This window comes from Parasteatoda tepidariorum, chromosome 7, assembly GCF_982258835.1.
Source record: "Parasteatoda tepidariorum strain Cologne lab strain chromosome 7, Ptep-v5.0, whole genome shotgun sequence".
Taxonomy (NCBI): Eukaryota; Metazoa; Arthropoda; class Arachnida; order Araneae; family Theridiidae; genus Parasteatoda; species Parasteatoda tepidariorum.
Genome location: NC_141761.1, coordinates 36,220,209 through 36,234,735, shown reverse-complemented (window position 1 = coordinate 36,234,735; position 14,527 = coordinate 36,220,209). Strand labels below are relative to the sequence as shown.

The 14,527-nt window shown below is 28.4% G+C and overlaps 1 protein-coding gene across 4 annotated transcripts in view; it reads left to right on the top strand.

The window, feature by feature from the left end:
* The window catches only part of LOC107440033 (uncharacterized), a 61,563-nt gene extending 47,036 nt beyond the window's left edge, over positions 1-14,527 (top strand). For 3 of the 4 annotated variants that reach the window (XM_043043633.3, XM_043043635.2, XM_016052809.4), the window contains exons 2-5: positions 6,254-6,608; positions 7,934-8,200; positions 11,701-11,973; positions 14,220-14,527. In XM_043043633.3, the coding sequence (XP_042899567.1) occupies positions 6,294-6,608; positions 7,934-8,200; positions 11,701-11,973; positions 14,220-14,309 (945 nt within the window). In that variant the 5' untranslated portion in view covers positions 6,254-6,293 and the 3' untranslated portion in view covers positions 14,310-14,527. The remainder of the gene's footprint in view (positions 1-6,253; positions 6,609-7,933; positions 8,201-11,700; positions 11,974-14,219) is intronic. The other variant, XM_016052810.4, reaches the window with a different exon arrangement.

The window sequence follows — 14,527 nt, the reverse complement described above, 5'->3', positions numbered from 1 at the left end:
TAATATCCCTCCTTGATGTTTGTAATTCTGGCATGTGTGAAGTTTGTACGTTTTAGATTAATAATTATGGATTTCTTAGACAATTAAATAATTTCATATAGATTTTCCTATTTAATGATATTCTTTCCATTGCCTATATTTTTATTAGTTTTATTATATATATATGATTTGCTTTTTTAAATTCTTATTTTTTTTATTATTTTCATAAAATCAAATAATATACATACTAATTTCAATAAACACATAATTTAAACAGTACTTATAATAACATTTGAAAAGCTATTTAATTTATACCATACTTGACAAATTTTGAGAAAGTTCTGATATATGTTGTCATATATTATTGATTAATATATCATATTTTATACACACTTTCAGATATAATCATTTTCATGTGAAACAGGCAGATATGTTTAAATTAGGAGTTATCGATAAAACTTGTTATAGTTTTAAAAGGGAATGGGATTCAAGCACTGAGGGTTAGATCCTGGATATCGATATCAGATTTTCTTAAAATCATTTTCTTAGTTGATAAATATATGCATCATAAGTAAAATACAAACGACTGTAAATTATGAAAATAATACGTAATACTCTATAATGACGGTCTTTAATATGGATAGAATCCTTAAGAATAATAATTTAATTTTAAAAAGGAAAACAAAAAAAGTTATCGAACTCTAAAGAATTATTATCGGGAACAATCAGAGAAAAGGAGGATTCAAAATCGTCAATATCCAGTTCATTTACTGTTAAAGCTTAAAGTTGATTCGGCGAAAAGACTCGAGTGCTAAACAAATAAAATGAATTTTGTTTCATTTAATAAACGTTTTTTTCCCCAAAATACCAATTTCAACCCCTATTATGAATAGTTTTTTTTACTTTATTTATGCAAAAGTTTTTTATATATGTATATGTGAAGTCTTTACAAAATGCCTTTTATTAATAAATTTATATTGAGCCACAATAGCACAGTGATTAAAGCAACTAGCTGAGCTATCATTGTGAAAAACCATTGTTATATCACCTGTCATGACTTAAAGCTCAGCAAGCTTCCGATCGATGGGTACTAGGTTGTTTAGAAAGCAAATGTGGCTGGCGCACAATGCTTAACCCACTGCCATTAGCATAGAGTTGATTTCGAAACTGTAGAGCCTTAACCTCCATGATATGCTTGAAAACATCCGAGAGGGCAAAATTAGAAAATTTTGCCGCCACTGGCCAGGAGCCAGCTGTAGCATTTTTAACTGGCCATTTTTAAAAACAAGCGGCACTTTTTAAATACTGAAAATTTTAACCGATTAAAAAGCTGTTGATATTATTAGTGTAAGGATTTTCTTTTGAAATGTTTCTCAAAATATTAAATATTGAGTCGTGGTGGCTCAGTGGATAGAGCCTTTGCCTTCCAATGAGGTGAACCGGATTCGAATCCCAGCGATGGCTGGTCGATACGAATTCCGCACCCGGCTAGCACCGACCACAATGCTGATGTAAAACATCCTTTGTGGTAGACGGATCATGAGTTTGAGTCCCCTTGCCGTCAGGCTAACCATGGGAGGTCTTAGTGGTTTTCCTCTCCATGTAACCCAAATGCGGGTTAGTTTCATCAACAATTCCTCTACGAAAGCAAATTTATTCCAATACTTGGTTCAGGAGTTATCTTGTCTTCTGGATTGGGTTCAAAATGACAAGGCTACGGAGTTTAAAATAAAGTTACGTAAGATAAAGTTACGGATAAGGTTACGGTTAAGATAAATTTACGGAGTTACGTAAACCCAAAACTGGGTCGACTGTTCAATGCCGGTTAAAAAAAAATATTGTAAACATTACAAGATTCAATTCGGAATAAGTGTGAAAAACATTTTGCAGAATACTATAAAATCTTCATATAATGATTCCATATTTGTTAGGGTGCACCTGGGGTGCATTTTAAACAAAAAAGTAGCGATCAGTCTGGCCGACAATTTTTTAATCATAATTTGTTATTTTTAGAATAAACTATTAAAAATATATCTAATCATATCTATATCAACAGTTTCACATTAAGAATTCGATACACATAAAGGTTTAAATTACAAACGCTGAATAAGACCGAAAAAAGTATTTATATATAAAATCAATATTTTTTTCAATTGTTTCCTTTAACGAAGCAATTACTCAGTCACGATGAATGGTAAATGTAAATAATGAAATTTCAAGAATGATTCTTTCTGCAATACGTTTTTCATTTACTCTGAAATAATTGACAGTCAAACTTATAACAGAATTTTTTTTTCTATTCGCGTCATACTTCTAGTTTTAGGTATTGCAAATAAATGTTAAATTTTTCCAATTAACAATTTTCCCCGTTTAAGTTCTTTGAATAAAACTAATTAAGTATAGAATAAGTAGGTCACTACAAGCTTTATTTTTTAAACTGATAAATATCGTTTATACTATTTTACTGTATATTTAAGAAGAAGAGGAAAGTAATTTCGAATCAATACTATTTTAGTTTAAAACAATTATTTCTTTTCCTTTATAGCTCCAAAATTTGTATTGCTACTTCTGTGCTCGTTATAAAACAGAATTATTTGTCATTTATTGTATGAGTAATATTTTTTTCAGTGAATGTCATGTTTAAATATTTTGAATGTACTAATGGCATTAATCAATCGCAATTTTAAAGCTTGTTTATTTAAAAATGACATTAATGTAGAAACAATTTTTAATGATTAATCAGTATTATTAAATGTCTTATTTATTTATAATCAAATTTTAATTATAAGTCATTAACATCGTTCTGGCTAGTTTTCGAACTATCGAAATAGCTTCGAAACAAATCTAGTGAAATTTAAAAGCTCCTTGTTATTGAGTATAGCATATACTCGTTTTTTAAACAAAATACATAGTCTCAAATATGGCACGTCATGTGCTCATGCAATTTGTTGTTTAAACGAGAGTGGGCATAGTACAAAAAAAATATACAGTGCGCAAAAAAAAGAAAAGAAAAAGAAACGGATTCTTCTGAATACATTTTGATCTAATGACCGGATCTTCACGTTCTAGAACCTGATCTTAAGGGTTTGAGGGGCGACCTCGAATATGCTGATTAATTAGTGCAGACGGTATTTTAAGTTACGAAATCAGGCACAAAAATGTACTTTCTCTAAATAAACATGCCTTTTTTCCCCAACAGATTCAGATTTCTGACCCCCAAAATATAGGAGGTAGCCGCATACGATTATATCCTTAAAATGCTGCTTTCTAATAGTGTAACAATATAACTAAAGCAAAATATATAATAAATACTATAGTGCGAGAAACACCAAAGGAAAAAAAGAAAATTAACTGATTCGAAGATAAACCCTATCAAGCAAAAATCACAGAAATTTAAGAAGAAGGAAAAAAAAACACAAATAGAAACGTATAAAACGAGAAGTGAGAACGGACGTTATGAACTTGCGAATATTTTGCAAAATTGATTTTAAAATGTTTTCGCAACTGAGTTGGTAGATTTCGGAATATGAAATTTAATGGTGGGATATATTTTTAAGGAGCGTTCTTACTTAAGTGCATAACCTTGAATTGGCCGGAAAATTGGATTTGCGTAAGGTAATAATATGTTACTGAAAAATTCAAAATTTACAGTTAATAAAAGGTCGAACTTTAAATACAACATTCTAATTCGATGATTTTTAGAGAAATTATTAATATTTATTGAAAAATATTAATTGAAAATTGGAGAATTAAAAATTTTAGGACTCGGATTCACATGAATTACATTTGTATAAGGTAAAAAATATCAATATAAATATAACAAAATAGGTTTTTCTGTAAATATATTCATTCATTAATTTTAACACACAATTAACCCAATGATTTTGTATGAAATTTAATTATATTTGTTGGATATCACAATTAACCCAATAATTTTGCATAACACACACAATTAACCCAATGATTTTGTATAAAATTTAATTATATTTGTTGGATATCACAATCAACCCAATAATTTTGCATAACACACACAATTAACCCAATGATTTTGCATAAAATTTAATTATATTTGTTGAATATCACAATTAACCCAATAATTTTGCATAACACTCACAATTAACCCAATGATTTTGTATAAAGTTTAATTATATTTGTTGGATATCCATTATTTATAATAAAATTTTGAAAGAGTGCGTCTATTTTTTTGGGTCAATAAATGTTTCACGCATACCTTCTATTTATTTGATTAAAAATAGTATTTGAATAAATACTTCTAGAAACATTAGAATTCTAAGTAATTAATTTATTTATATTAAACTTCCTTTTATTGTATATCTCAACAAGCTTTTCATAAATTCTTTTAATACTTAAATAAAAAAATTAAAATTAATATTATCGTCATGATAATGAAACAAAATTCCTCCAGGTAAATATTATTTAGCAAAATTATGTCTATTTTATGCAAAATTATAAAAAAATTCTTAATTTTTATTAATTTTAATTTTTTATCTCTTTAATTTTTCTATGTATGTCGCTGTGAGGTTTAGAAATATGTTGAATTTGTTGATAAACATCTTAATAATACTGGTAATTTAAATATTATTGAAAACTTAGAAGTAAGACACTTAACGTTAAAAGGGCACAAAATTTAGGTCCATTTACCGTAAATCAATTAATAAATTTCTCAAATACTTTCTTAATGATCTCAATAATTTTTGTTTAAAGATATCAAATAGATTCCCTTTACCCTTAGGTGTGTTAACAAAATGGAAATGGACTATTTATTATTACTTTAAAAACGTTATATTTAATAATAAAATAAATTTAAATAACAGTAACAATTCAACACATTTTCTAAAACTGATCGAGCAATGAAATAACTTCAAAAAAATTTTGTAATTACACCCATAGACGAAGCTAGCGAAAATTATGCTATCTTCAGTAAAAAAATTCGATGCTGAACTTTTAAATAAGGAGTTATTATTAATTCATTATTAATTTATTATAATTAATTTATGCATTAATTTTAATAAAAAATATTTTATATGTTATAATATTTAATAAATTCAAATTTAAAATTAACTTAATTTTAATAAAAGTAAAAGTATCAAATTAAATATTTTTTAATATTTCATTATTTTAATTTAAAAATTAAAATAAAAACGCTTAGTGTTAATTTAGAAAAGAAGTCAGTATTTTAAAACTTTTAACATTTAATTAATTTAATTTTAATGAAAGCAAAAATATTAAATTAATTACTTTTTATAGTTTTTTTTTAATTTAATTTAAAAACTAAAATAAAAAAACGCTTAAAGTAAATTTAGAAAATTTGATACTTTAAAGCTTTAAATTCATAATTAATTTAATTTTAAAAAAAATATTACGTTAAATTTTTTTCTTAATATTTTGTCAATTAGTTTAACCGTGTTCTAGTATTGCAATAAGGAGTTTGAGTTTGATTTTAACGATCAATTGAAGTTCGAATATTTTTTTTTATACTTATTTAAAATTTAGATTGAGAAGTATTTTTTGCTTTTAGTTTGGTTCCGTTTCCTTAATTATTTAATTTTTTTCATAAATTATGAAATTTGATATAATTTGTTAATTTTTCTATCCCTTGGGGTAAAAACTAATTTGTTCATTCGAATGTTTAATCCGTTTCTAGAATTCATTGACAAGTAATCTGACCTCCCCTCTCCGGAAAAAAAAAATTTTTTTTTAGCTACAGACCTGCCTGCTAAGTTCTACATTGGTAAAGTTTTAGATTAGAGAAGTTTTGTACCCGAGAAATTATAAATCGGCAAAGTTTTGACCCCAAACCATTTGCATTTCGAAGAATTTTTTTCTTTCCTTTTAGGACAATAGGTTTATTTTTAAGTATTAAATACCTAGGGTATTTATTTGATGTTTCGAAATTTTATTAGTATTGGATCATTTTATTACATAGAACTTTTATGATATTTTTCTCATCAAATCAAAGTTCGTAATATATCTGGCAACCTTGCTATTCCCATGTGTTTCTTTTTTTTCTTTTCTTATTTTAACATTTAATACAAACTTTTTAAAAATAATTGCCTTTTGATTATTCTTAATGAACGTATATTAAAACAATTATCTGTCAATTAAGGAAAGAAATGTATTATTTTGAAATTCTTGTTTAATTTTAACGGATTTTATTTTTCCTTTAAGGGCATTTCTTAAGGAATTTTTTAAGTCCACAAAATCCTGTCCATAAGTATAAAAATTCTCATCTAATTATGAATATTTATTTCAGGTAACTGGTTGTTTTTTAAAACTTGTCCTCCATCAGAAGAATGCTTCTTTTCCTACCGACAGTCTTTTTCTTTTTTGTCAAAGTGGAATCGTCTATTTCTAATTATGAACCTTTTAATCTAGCGAATCCACTTTCTCATACAGAAAATAAGATCACACCGATCGAAACTTCAAACAGAAAATCGTTACAGAGCAATCGAGTGATTGAATGTGACATGAAAGATATCTTTAATATAATAGGCTTGAGTGAAATACAGGAACTGATTGAATTTCTTGCAGCGAGGAAAGGAACCACTTCTTTCTCAATAGTAAGAATGCTTCAAAAAAGAATGAAAATTAAAGAGGAAATGGAAGAGGTAAGAATACTTTAAGAGAAAAATCCTATATATGATCTTCATAAATATGATTTTAACCCTCAACCATTGGAGAGATATTTTGACAATTTAGCGACAGTTTCATCAAGCCTTCAAAAACGTTTTCGAATCGTCATTTTATTTTTGAACTACTTTACTTTTCGAACAAGTTTGCTTGCTGTATAATCACATGGACAACAGTGTAATATTTAAAAAAAAAAAACTTTTCTGTATACTTTTATGTTTTCCTTTCGTAAAAAGTGTTTTTTTGTTCCTCTTACAAAAAGTTAAAAATGGGGTTTTTCCACTTGCAAAATACTATAGAAACGCTTTATAAATAAATCTTTTAAAGTAAAATTAAAGCAAAACTTTTCATTGATTTTCTGTCTTTTATGCTCTTTATATTTCCTATTCTACGTTTAAAGAAAAAGAAAAAAAAAATTGAAAATGTAACATAATTTAAAAAAAATTTCGAATCAATTTTGAATTTTCAATTTTTATCATGTGAAGAACAACGTGTTTACCTTGTTTTACTGCAGGTACTGTACAATGTACCAAATATAAAATGGAACGCTTGAATAACTTTTAATTTTATGGATTGTATTTTTACATGCTAGATACAACTTAATGGTTAGTAGGGTTAACTTTAAATATACCAATTAATTTGTGCAAACCATACTTCAAGTAAGGAAATCAGGCAACAAAAAAAATTATCTGAATGAACATATTTTTGTAGACGGACTTTGGTTCTTGACTCTCAAAAGAGGGTTGCAAATCGGAAAATATAGTCCCAATTGTTCAGGAAAGTTGCCGAAATTTTAGACACGTTCATTTTCGTTGTTTCACTTTCCACTTTTGGTGCATTTAAATATATTTTTCATAACATATATTTTCATAACGTATATTTTTCAGAATCCTTGTCAAAATAAAGTAAAAGAAGTACTTCCGTCAGAGTCACAAATTAATATTAAAATGATAAAGAAAACTCTATTGAAATCTTATGAATCATTATTGAGGAAAAAGAGGACTTCAAAACCTATTTGCCAGCTGGTAGAAACAGAGGGGAGTAAAAACATGATTTTTAAGAACATCTTCAAATTTCACCTAGGAAACAAATTTGTTTTGATGCTTTCATTCTTGCCTAATTTTGCAAACCATTCTGCCCCTTCTCAATATGACTGATTTGGATCATTTATTTGCACCCCTATTTTGTATATTTTTAGTTTACTTCATTTTTGACAAGGATTCTTAAATTATCTATTAAAGACAACTCTAAACGATGCTCTAATTTCTCTTAAATTTGTGCTTTTTCTTCTTTTGTTCTTTAGAATATGTTTAATACGATTGAGAGAGTACCTATGCCAGAAATGATAAGCGCAGATCCACCCCTACGTCCAAATGATGCAATTTACTCTTTACCTTCTCAAACAACAAATATTCATGAAGATGACGTTGTCATCATTCCAGTTGCTCAAAATACTTTACCCAACAGATTATTAAAAGCAGATTTCTTAGCAAGAAATCAGGAGCCTAGAATTCCGCCTGTGGTCCCGTTTCCTATACCACCAGTAAAGAATAATCAAGTACGATCATTAGTAAGATTTTTATTATATATTTTAACACTTAATTTATACTATTTCATTTTTGTCATTATCACTATTTACTTTCAATTTTTCACAAAAATTAATTGAAAAATATTACAAACTTGAAAAATATTTATAATTTTTGCTAAATCATTCATTATTCATGCTTAAGTTTTTTATAAATAAACACATTAATAAATAAGGTACCTGGAAGAATAACTTTTTACTAAACAAAAATCGCATAAAATTTAATTTTCATTTATTATTGAATGGTAATTAATGAACAAGCTGATAGTAAATGTTAAAGTAAAATTTATAATGTTTTCATTTAAAATGTGTGATATAAAAAGATTTATCACGATACATAGGTCAAAACTTCGGTATTATATTAAAGTCTGTATTTTCATAGTTTTTCTAGAAATGCGCAACTCGAAATGGGTGAAAACTTTTAGCTGTTTCGTTTTATATATAAATATTTACTTCAAATTTTGTTCATATTTGAAGCTAAGAAAAGGATTTAATCGGTTCTGTTACTCTTGTTTTTTTGAGTGAGAAGGAGAAACTAACTTCAAAACCGGTGTTTGTTCAGATTTGGAATTGAGTGTCAGCAAATATTTACATTTTGGCTATAAGCACGGTTAGCAGTTAAAATGAAAAGATGACTAATTATCCATTTGTAATATATATATATATATATATGGTAAGGTAAGTGACCCAACTGTGGGCGTTCCAAGGAATTTTATTCGCTGTAATTCTTATTTCAGTAGATAAAAATCTGTAAATGAGTCGATGTATTCTCCTTGCAGGAGATAGCAGGTAAAAAAGAGAATTGAGTTGAAATCTTCAAATAATTGCAATGTGGGGCCGATGGGACAGTTGAGAATCTATGCATTCATTACGGACTCTTCATCCTAATAGGATTACCTTTCAAGATTATGGAAACAGAAACTTAATGCTAAATAGTCACAAAATAGACATACAAAAACAGTTTTTTTTTCTCATTTAAGGCTAGAACATTTTTCATGCACCCAAACATGACGTTTGTTGCACTGTATTATGTCTAACTGTTCTTCGTGATGATACAGAACACAATACAATGTATAGACCACTTAAAGATGGTTGAGCTGAAACAATTGTTACTTTCATCATGGGTTTAGGCTTGGGTGTTGTTTTTTACTTTTCTCCTTGTTTCGATATGACCGCTAATTGTTTGCAGTGGCTAAGCTCTTTAAATGCCCATATTCATCCACCATTTTTATTTTACTGAATATAGACCGTCAAGGGGGCCAATTCACAACAAAGCTATTTGAAAAATAAAGAAGCCACGGGAATTCTCTCAAAAAAGATTAATGATCAAAGAAGGATATCTTTAAATAAAAAAGACGGGCTTATGCATAAAATTTATACGAACAATTTTTGCTACATGTAATATCGCTTCGTCGCTTTACTACGTTAGATTGAACTACAAAAATTGAAGACTCTTATTATTCCATCACTTCATTAACATGGATTTAGGAGTATACACTGAAAGAAACAATCAAAATTTTGAATTAAACATTTTTCAGTATTAGAAGTAATGCACTCATTTTTGGTTCAATTACCTAATAACACTACTATCTTATAATATATTATCAATTTCCTTATACACTACCTACCAATAAGTATTTGGACACGTGTGATTGAAAAGAAAAACAAACTTTATTTATAATCAATAGTTGGTAGAGCCTCCATGAGAGGCACTTACAGCGTGAACCCTCCGGGGCATATTTTGCACAAGTCCTTGTGTGACGGCTAGAGGTATTTTCTTTCGCTAGGCTTGGAGAAGACATGTAAGTTCCTTCTCTGATTTTGGACGGGTAGTACACCCCTTAATTCGGCGATCCAACTCGTCCCAGAGGTTCTCGATAGGGTTCAGATCTGGGCTCTGAACTGGTCAGTCCATTCGATTAACCCCATTGGCACCATACCAAGCCTTGGTGAGCCTCGCAACATGACAGCTGGCATTGTCTTCCTGGAAGTAACAGGGGTCCACCCCGTGAAACTGCCACAACGTAGAACGAACATTGTCATCCAAAATAGTGCAGTAGGCATCTTGCATGGGACTATTGCCGATGTTGTTCCCTACACAATATATACCGGCGGAGGGCGTGTCGTTTCTCAGGACCGCAGATATAGTCATTGGCATAGGTGTCCGAATACTTATTGGTAGATAGTGTAGCATATACCCTAGCACTATACTCATATTAGGTGTTGTGCCCATATTTAGACTAATTACCTTATATGAAAATTAATAGCAATATTCGTATGGATAGTCTGTTGTTTTGACAGGGTATTCACGCATTTAAAAAAAAAAAAAACAGCCCCCTACATAACTTTTGATTAAAGCATTGGATTATTTTGTCTAAAAAATAAATCTTAATGCTTCAAGTGGCCAGCCTGAAATGTGAAAAATAAAACCTTGGACAGATTTTTTTTTTCTTTAATCGGTGGATTTGACGCACTCAATAGATAGTGATTAATTGCAATCTATTGCAATTAATCACTAATTGCAATAGATCGCAATTAATGATCTACTGCAATTAGTCACTATCTATTGAGACTAATTGCACTATTAGTCACTATCCAATGGTGAAAAATAGCGATACAAAGTGTGAATGATATTTTTACGCTTTTCGAATTTCGCCAAGTCTCTAAAATAAAAAACGGAATTCAAAAAATTTTTACTTTTTCTTCCAAAAACTCACTTACTCAAATAAGATTGCATAGGATTTTTGATGCTTAAAATATAGGATTCAGTCGCAATTTAGAAGATATTGTCCGAAAGGCGATTGAAGGTTTAAGCATTCGAATTAATTTCAACTATTAAAAATTAAAAATATTAAAAAATGATCGTTAAGACGGGGTTCCCAACAGATCACCGAAGTCAAGTATCACTGGCTGCAGTCAGTGGGCGGGTGGATGACCACTTGGATCAGTCTGCGTAGGGACTGAGGGTGTGCGGTATTGGTCCTCGTTAAACTGTTCAACCGTAAAGTGCTCAACTTCGCGTGCAGTTCGTCGGGCTACCGAAGCGGGGGTGCCATCCCCTCTGCAGAGGATCAAAATTGTGATGGCATGTCTTCGGATCATCCTTAGGGATGTTTCCCAGACCGTCGCCGATAGCCCATTGTGCAGCTCTAATGCGAAGTACATGAACTACAACTACAACAACAACTTTTTATGAAATAAACTTTGGGAAATGCCTCTTATAAATCGTTGTAACATAAACGCAATCGATTCTAGCAATATGGAGAAAAAAGAAGAAAAAAGTGAAAAAAAATATTAAATTTTTATTACACTTGATACTGCATTCTTTTTTCGCTACAATTTGTGTTTTATTTCTTTTGATTGAAATTTCATCTATTCAATACGACATTTAAAATTTTCCCCTAACCCATTTTCTTAAATTTCAGTATGATATTTTATTGCCTTTCCTATTTCAATAATGATTTCGAATTCTTTTTATTTTTCAGTTTGCAGCAACTGTTCGAGTAAATACCAATGATTCATTAAATTCTCTTACACGAGATATAATAATTACGGTATCTCCTCTGATGACTCTTATTGAAGCATTAAGACAGGCTGAAATAAAGTACCAGAACATTCTTGGTTTGAATCATGAAACAGATGTGTTTACTTTCTCTCATTCATCAATTATGAATTGCTACATGGTCAACCAAATTAGCGGTATGGTTAATAATGAAGAACATGCTTGGCAAGTGACTATAACAGATCGAGAGAGTCAGGTATAATATTAAAAGAAGTAATAAAAAAATGCAATAACTTTTCAGTAATAGATCTCTGCAACTTATGTTAAAATTGTGACCCAAAGAAGAAAATATGTGTTTACCTATACTTTCCCCTCCAATTAAATAGTTTTTATCAGAGAGTGAGTAGTAATTTTTAATAGAAAGTTTAAATTTTTACTTCAGATTTAGTGTAAGGAAAGGTATGAAATAAAAGTAACTGGTGAACTGATAAAATTTCATATTATATACATTTTATATATTTTTCAAAAATTAATCAATTTTATCATTAAAGCAAAAATTGAGTCTTAAAAAAGCAATAAAATGATTTACTAATTGAAAATAAAAAAGAAAGAAAAATATAATGCAGAAATAAGAAGTTTGTGTCGTTAATTAATAATCTAAAATCATGGTTTAACATAAAATTGAAACAAGATATGGGGTTATTTCCTAGTAACAAACGTAACGTTTTATAGTTTCTTTGACATGTTTATTTATTAAAACGGGCAGTTTCTAAAAGATGAACACAGATCTAAACTTTAAGCACTGAAAACAATAAAGTTCAAATTTAATTCACAGTAAATTCTGTTTAGTGACAGGAATTAACATAAACTATTGCAAAATTTTTCAATAAATATCTTATAAATAATTTTTTTAACCAAAAAAGTCAATCTAGTACATTCATGATGTCCGAAATTGATGCGCCAATAACACAAAACAAACGTTATTTTAAATTGTATCTAGACGTTTGCAAACAAAATTTAAAGTATGAAGTTTAAATACAACAGTTATAATGGTTGCAGCAATATGGTGTGATAGATTTTCAGAAAAAAACAATTTAGTGTTGTGATTCATAACCAAAAAGTAACATATGGAATCGAGCTATCATTTTTAACAGTAAGTAAATAAAGTAGTTTAAACTTATTTATCCATACTTAGAATGATTTTTAAGGTATTTTCTTATGTTTTTATAAAGTAATTCTGCTACATTTTTTTTCTTTTCTTGCATGTGAAATAAAGGTTCTCCGAATTGTGTAACGCCAATAGCTTTTTCTATAATTTATTGTTCTAAAATTCATCGAAAAAAGTTCTTTGTAGTGTCAGTTTTATTTAAATAGAAAAAAGCGTTGCATGAGTAATGAATATTTACCTTATATAACAAAAATATTAGTAAAATTCAAACGTTATTGTTCCTACCCTTGAGAAATGCCCAAATTTAAACAAATGAAAATAATTTTGTCCCATTATTGAATTATTAATGATACAAACACCAATTATGTAGTGCTATTTTTTAGAAATGACTAATAATCAATTCGCCATCAATAATATTACGTAACACTTTAGTAATCATAACAGGTAACATTTCTTTCTGTCAGCTGAATTTCTCAAAAATATAAAGACATATTTAAAGTTTATCATATCCAAGGTGCACTTCATAAAAAAACATATCAGAAAATTTGGGGAAAATAATTTTGCTCAGTAGAACTTTTTTTATTTTATTTAAATAGTGTCACTTACGTGACGAGACTAACGTGACAAATGAATACGACCAATCAAATCATAGAAATAATATACAGAAAGGGTTAGTTATACTATAATTCATACTAGCAGATAAATTGTCGTTATTAGCAAATAGAGATAACGTTAAAATAGCTATAAAAAGATTAAAAATTAAGCAGATACATTTGCCTTTTTTATTTTGAACAACTATATATTAATTTAAAAATACCTATATAAAATTGATTACTTTTCCCTATAGATTGTAGTATTGTTGTTATGAAATGTTTGAAAAAAAAGTTTTCAAATTGTTTTTAGAATAGTCAAGAGGAAAAACAAAAGAAATATTTTTTTTTTTTTTTTTTTTTTTTTTGAAGAGGGGATTTCTAACTTATCTCTCTTTAGAAAAAAGATAACTTAGCTGGTGGTCTGCTTTATAAAAATAATGGGTTAATCGAAAGAAGGAAACCATGCTAGTTTTACTCTTTTCTGTACAAATACTAGAAATAAATAAAAAATGTCTTCCATCGATACCTTTACAACAATGCTCATTTAAATAACAGAAAAATGTATTTTGTAAGAAAAAGTTATCGTAATAACGGAAGACTTGTAATTTTTACATCATTAGAGACCTAATTTAACTGTATGATTCAGAACTTTTCATAACTTCATATTCTTTTTTATAATTATTTTCAAGGTAGTGTTTATCGATACATAACGAATTATAAAATATTTCTTTTATTTTTTAGGTGATCTACAGTAATTTTTGTCTTCCAAGTGGCCGAGATGCTTTTGTGAAACCAGGAACTTTGATATCTTTATCATATGTTCCCCTTTAATCATCATCAATTATTTATTTCATCGAGTTTTATTTATTTTAAAAAAAAACTTGTCGACTCAAAGCACTTATTGTGACTTGCTCATCAAAACTGAACCTTTAGACTAAAATGACCAATTATTCACCTCTTTTCAACATTCATTGGATTTAACTATTTTAATTTTTTTTTGTATTGTTGATTTTGGATGTAAATATTATTAAAGATCACTAAAAGTTAAA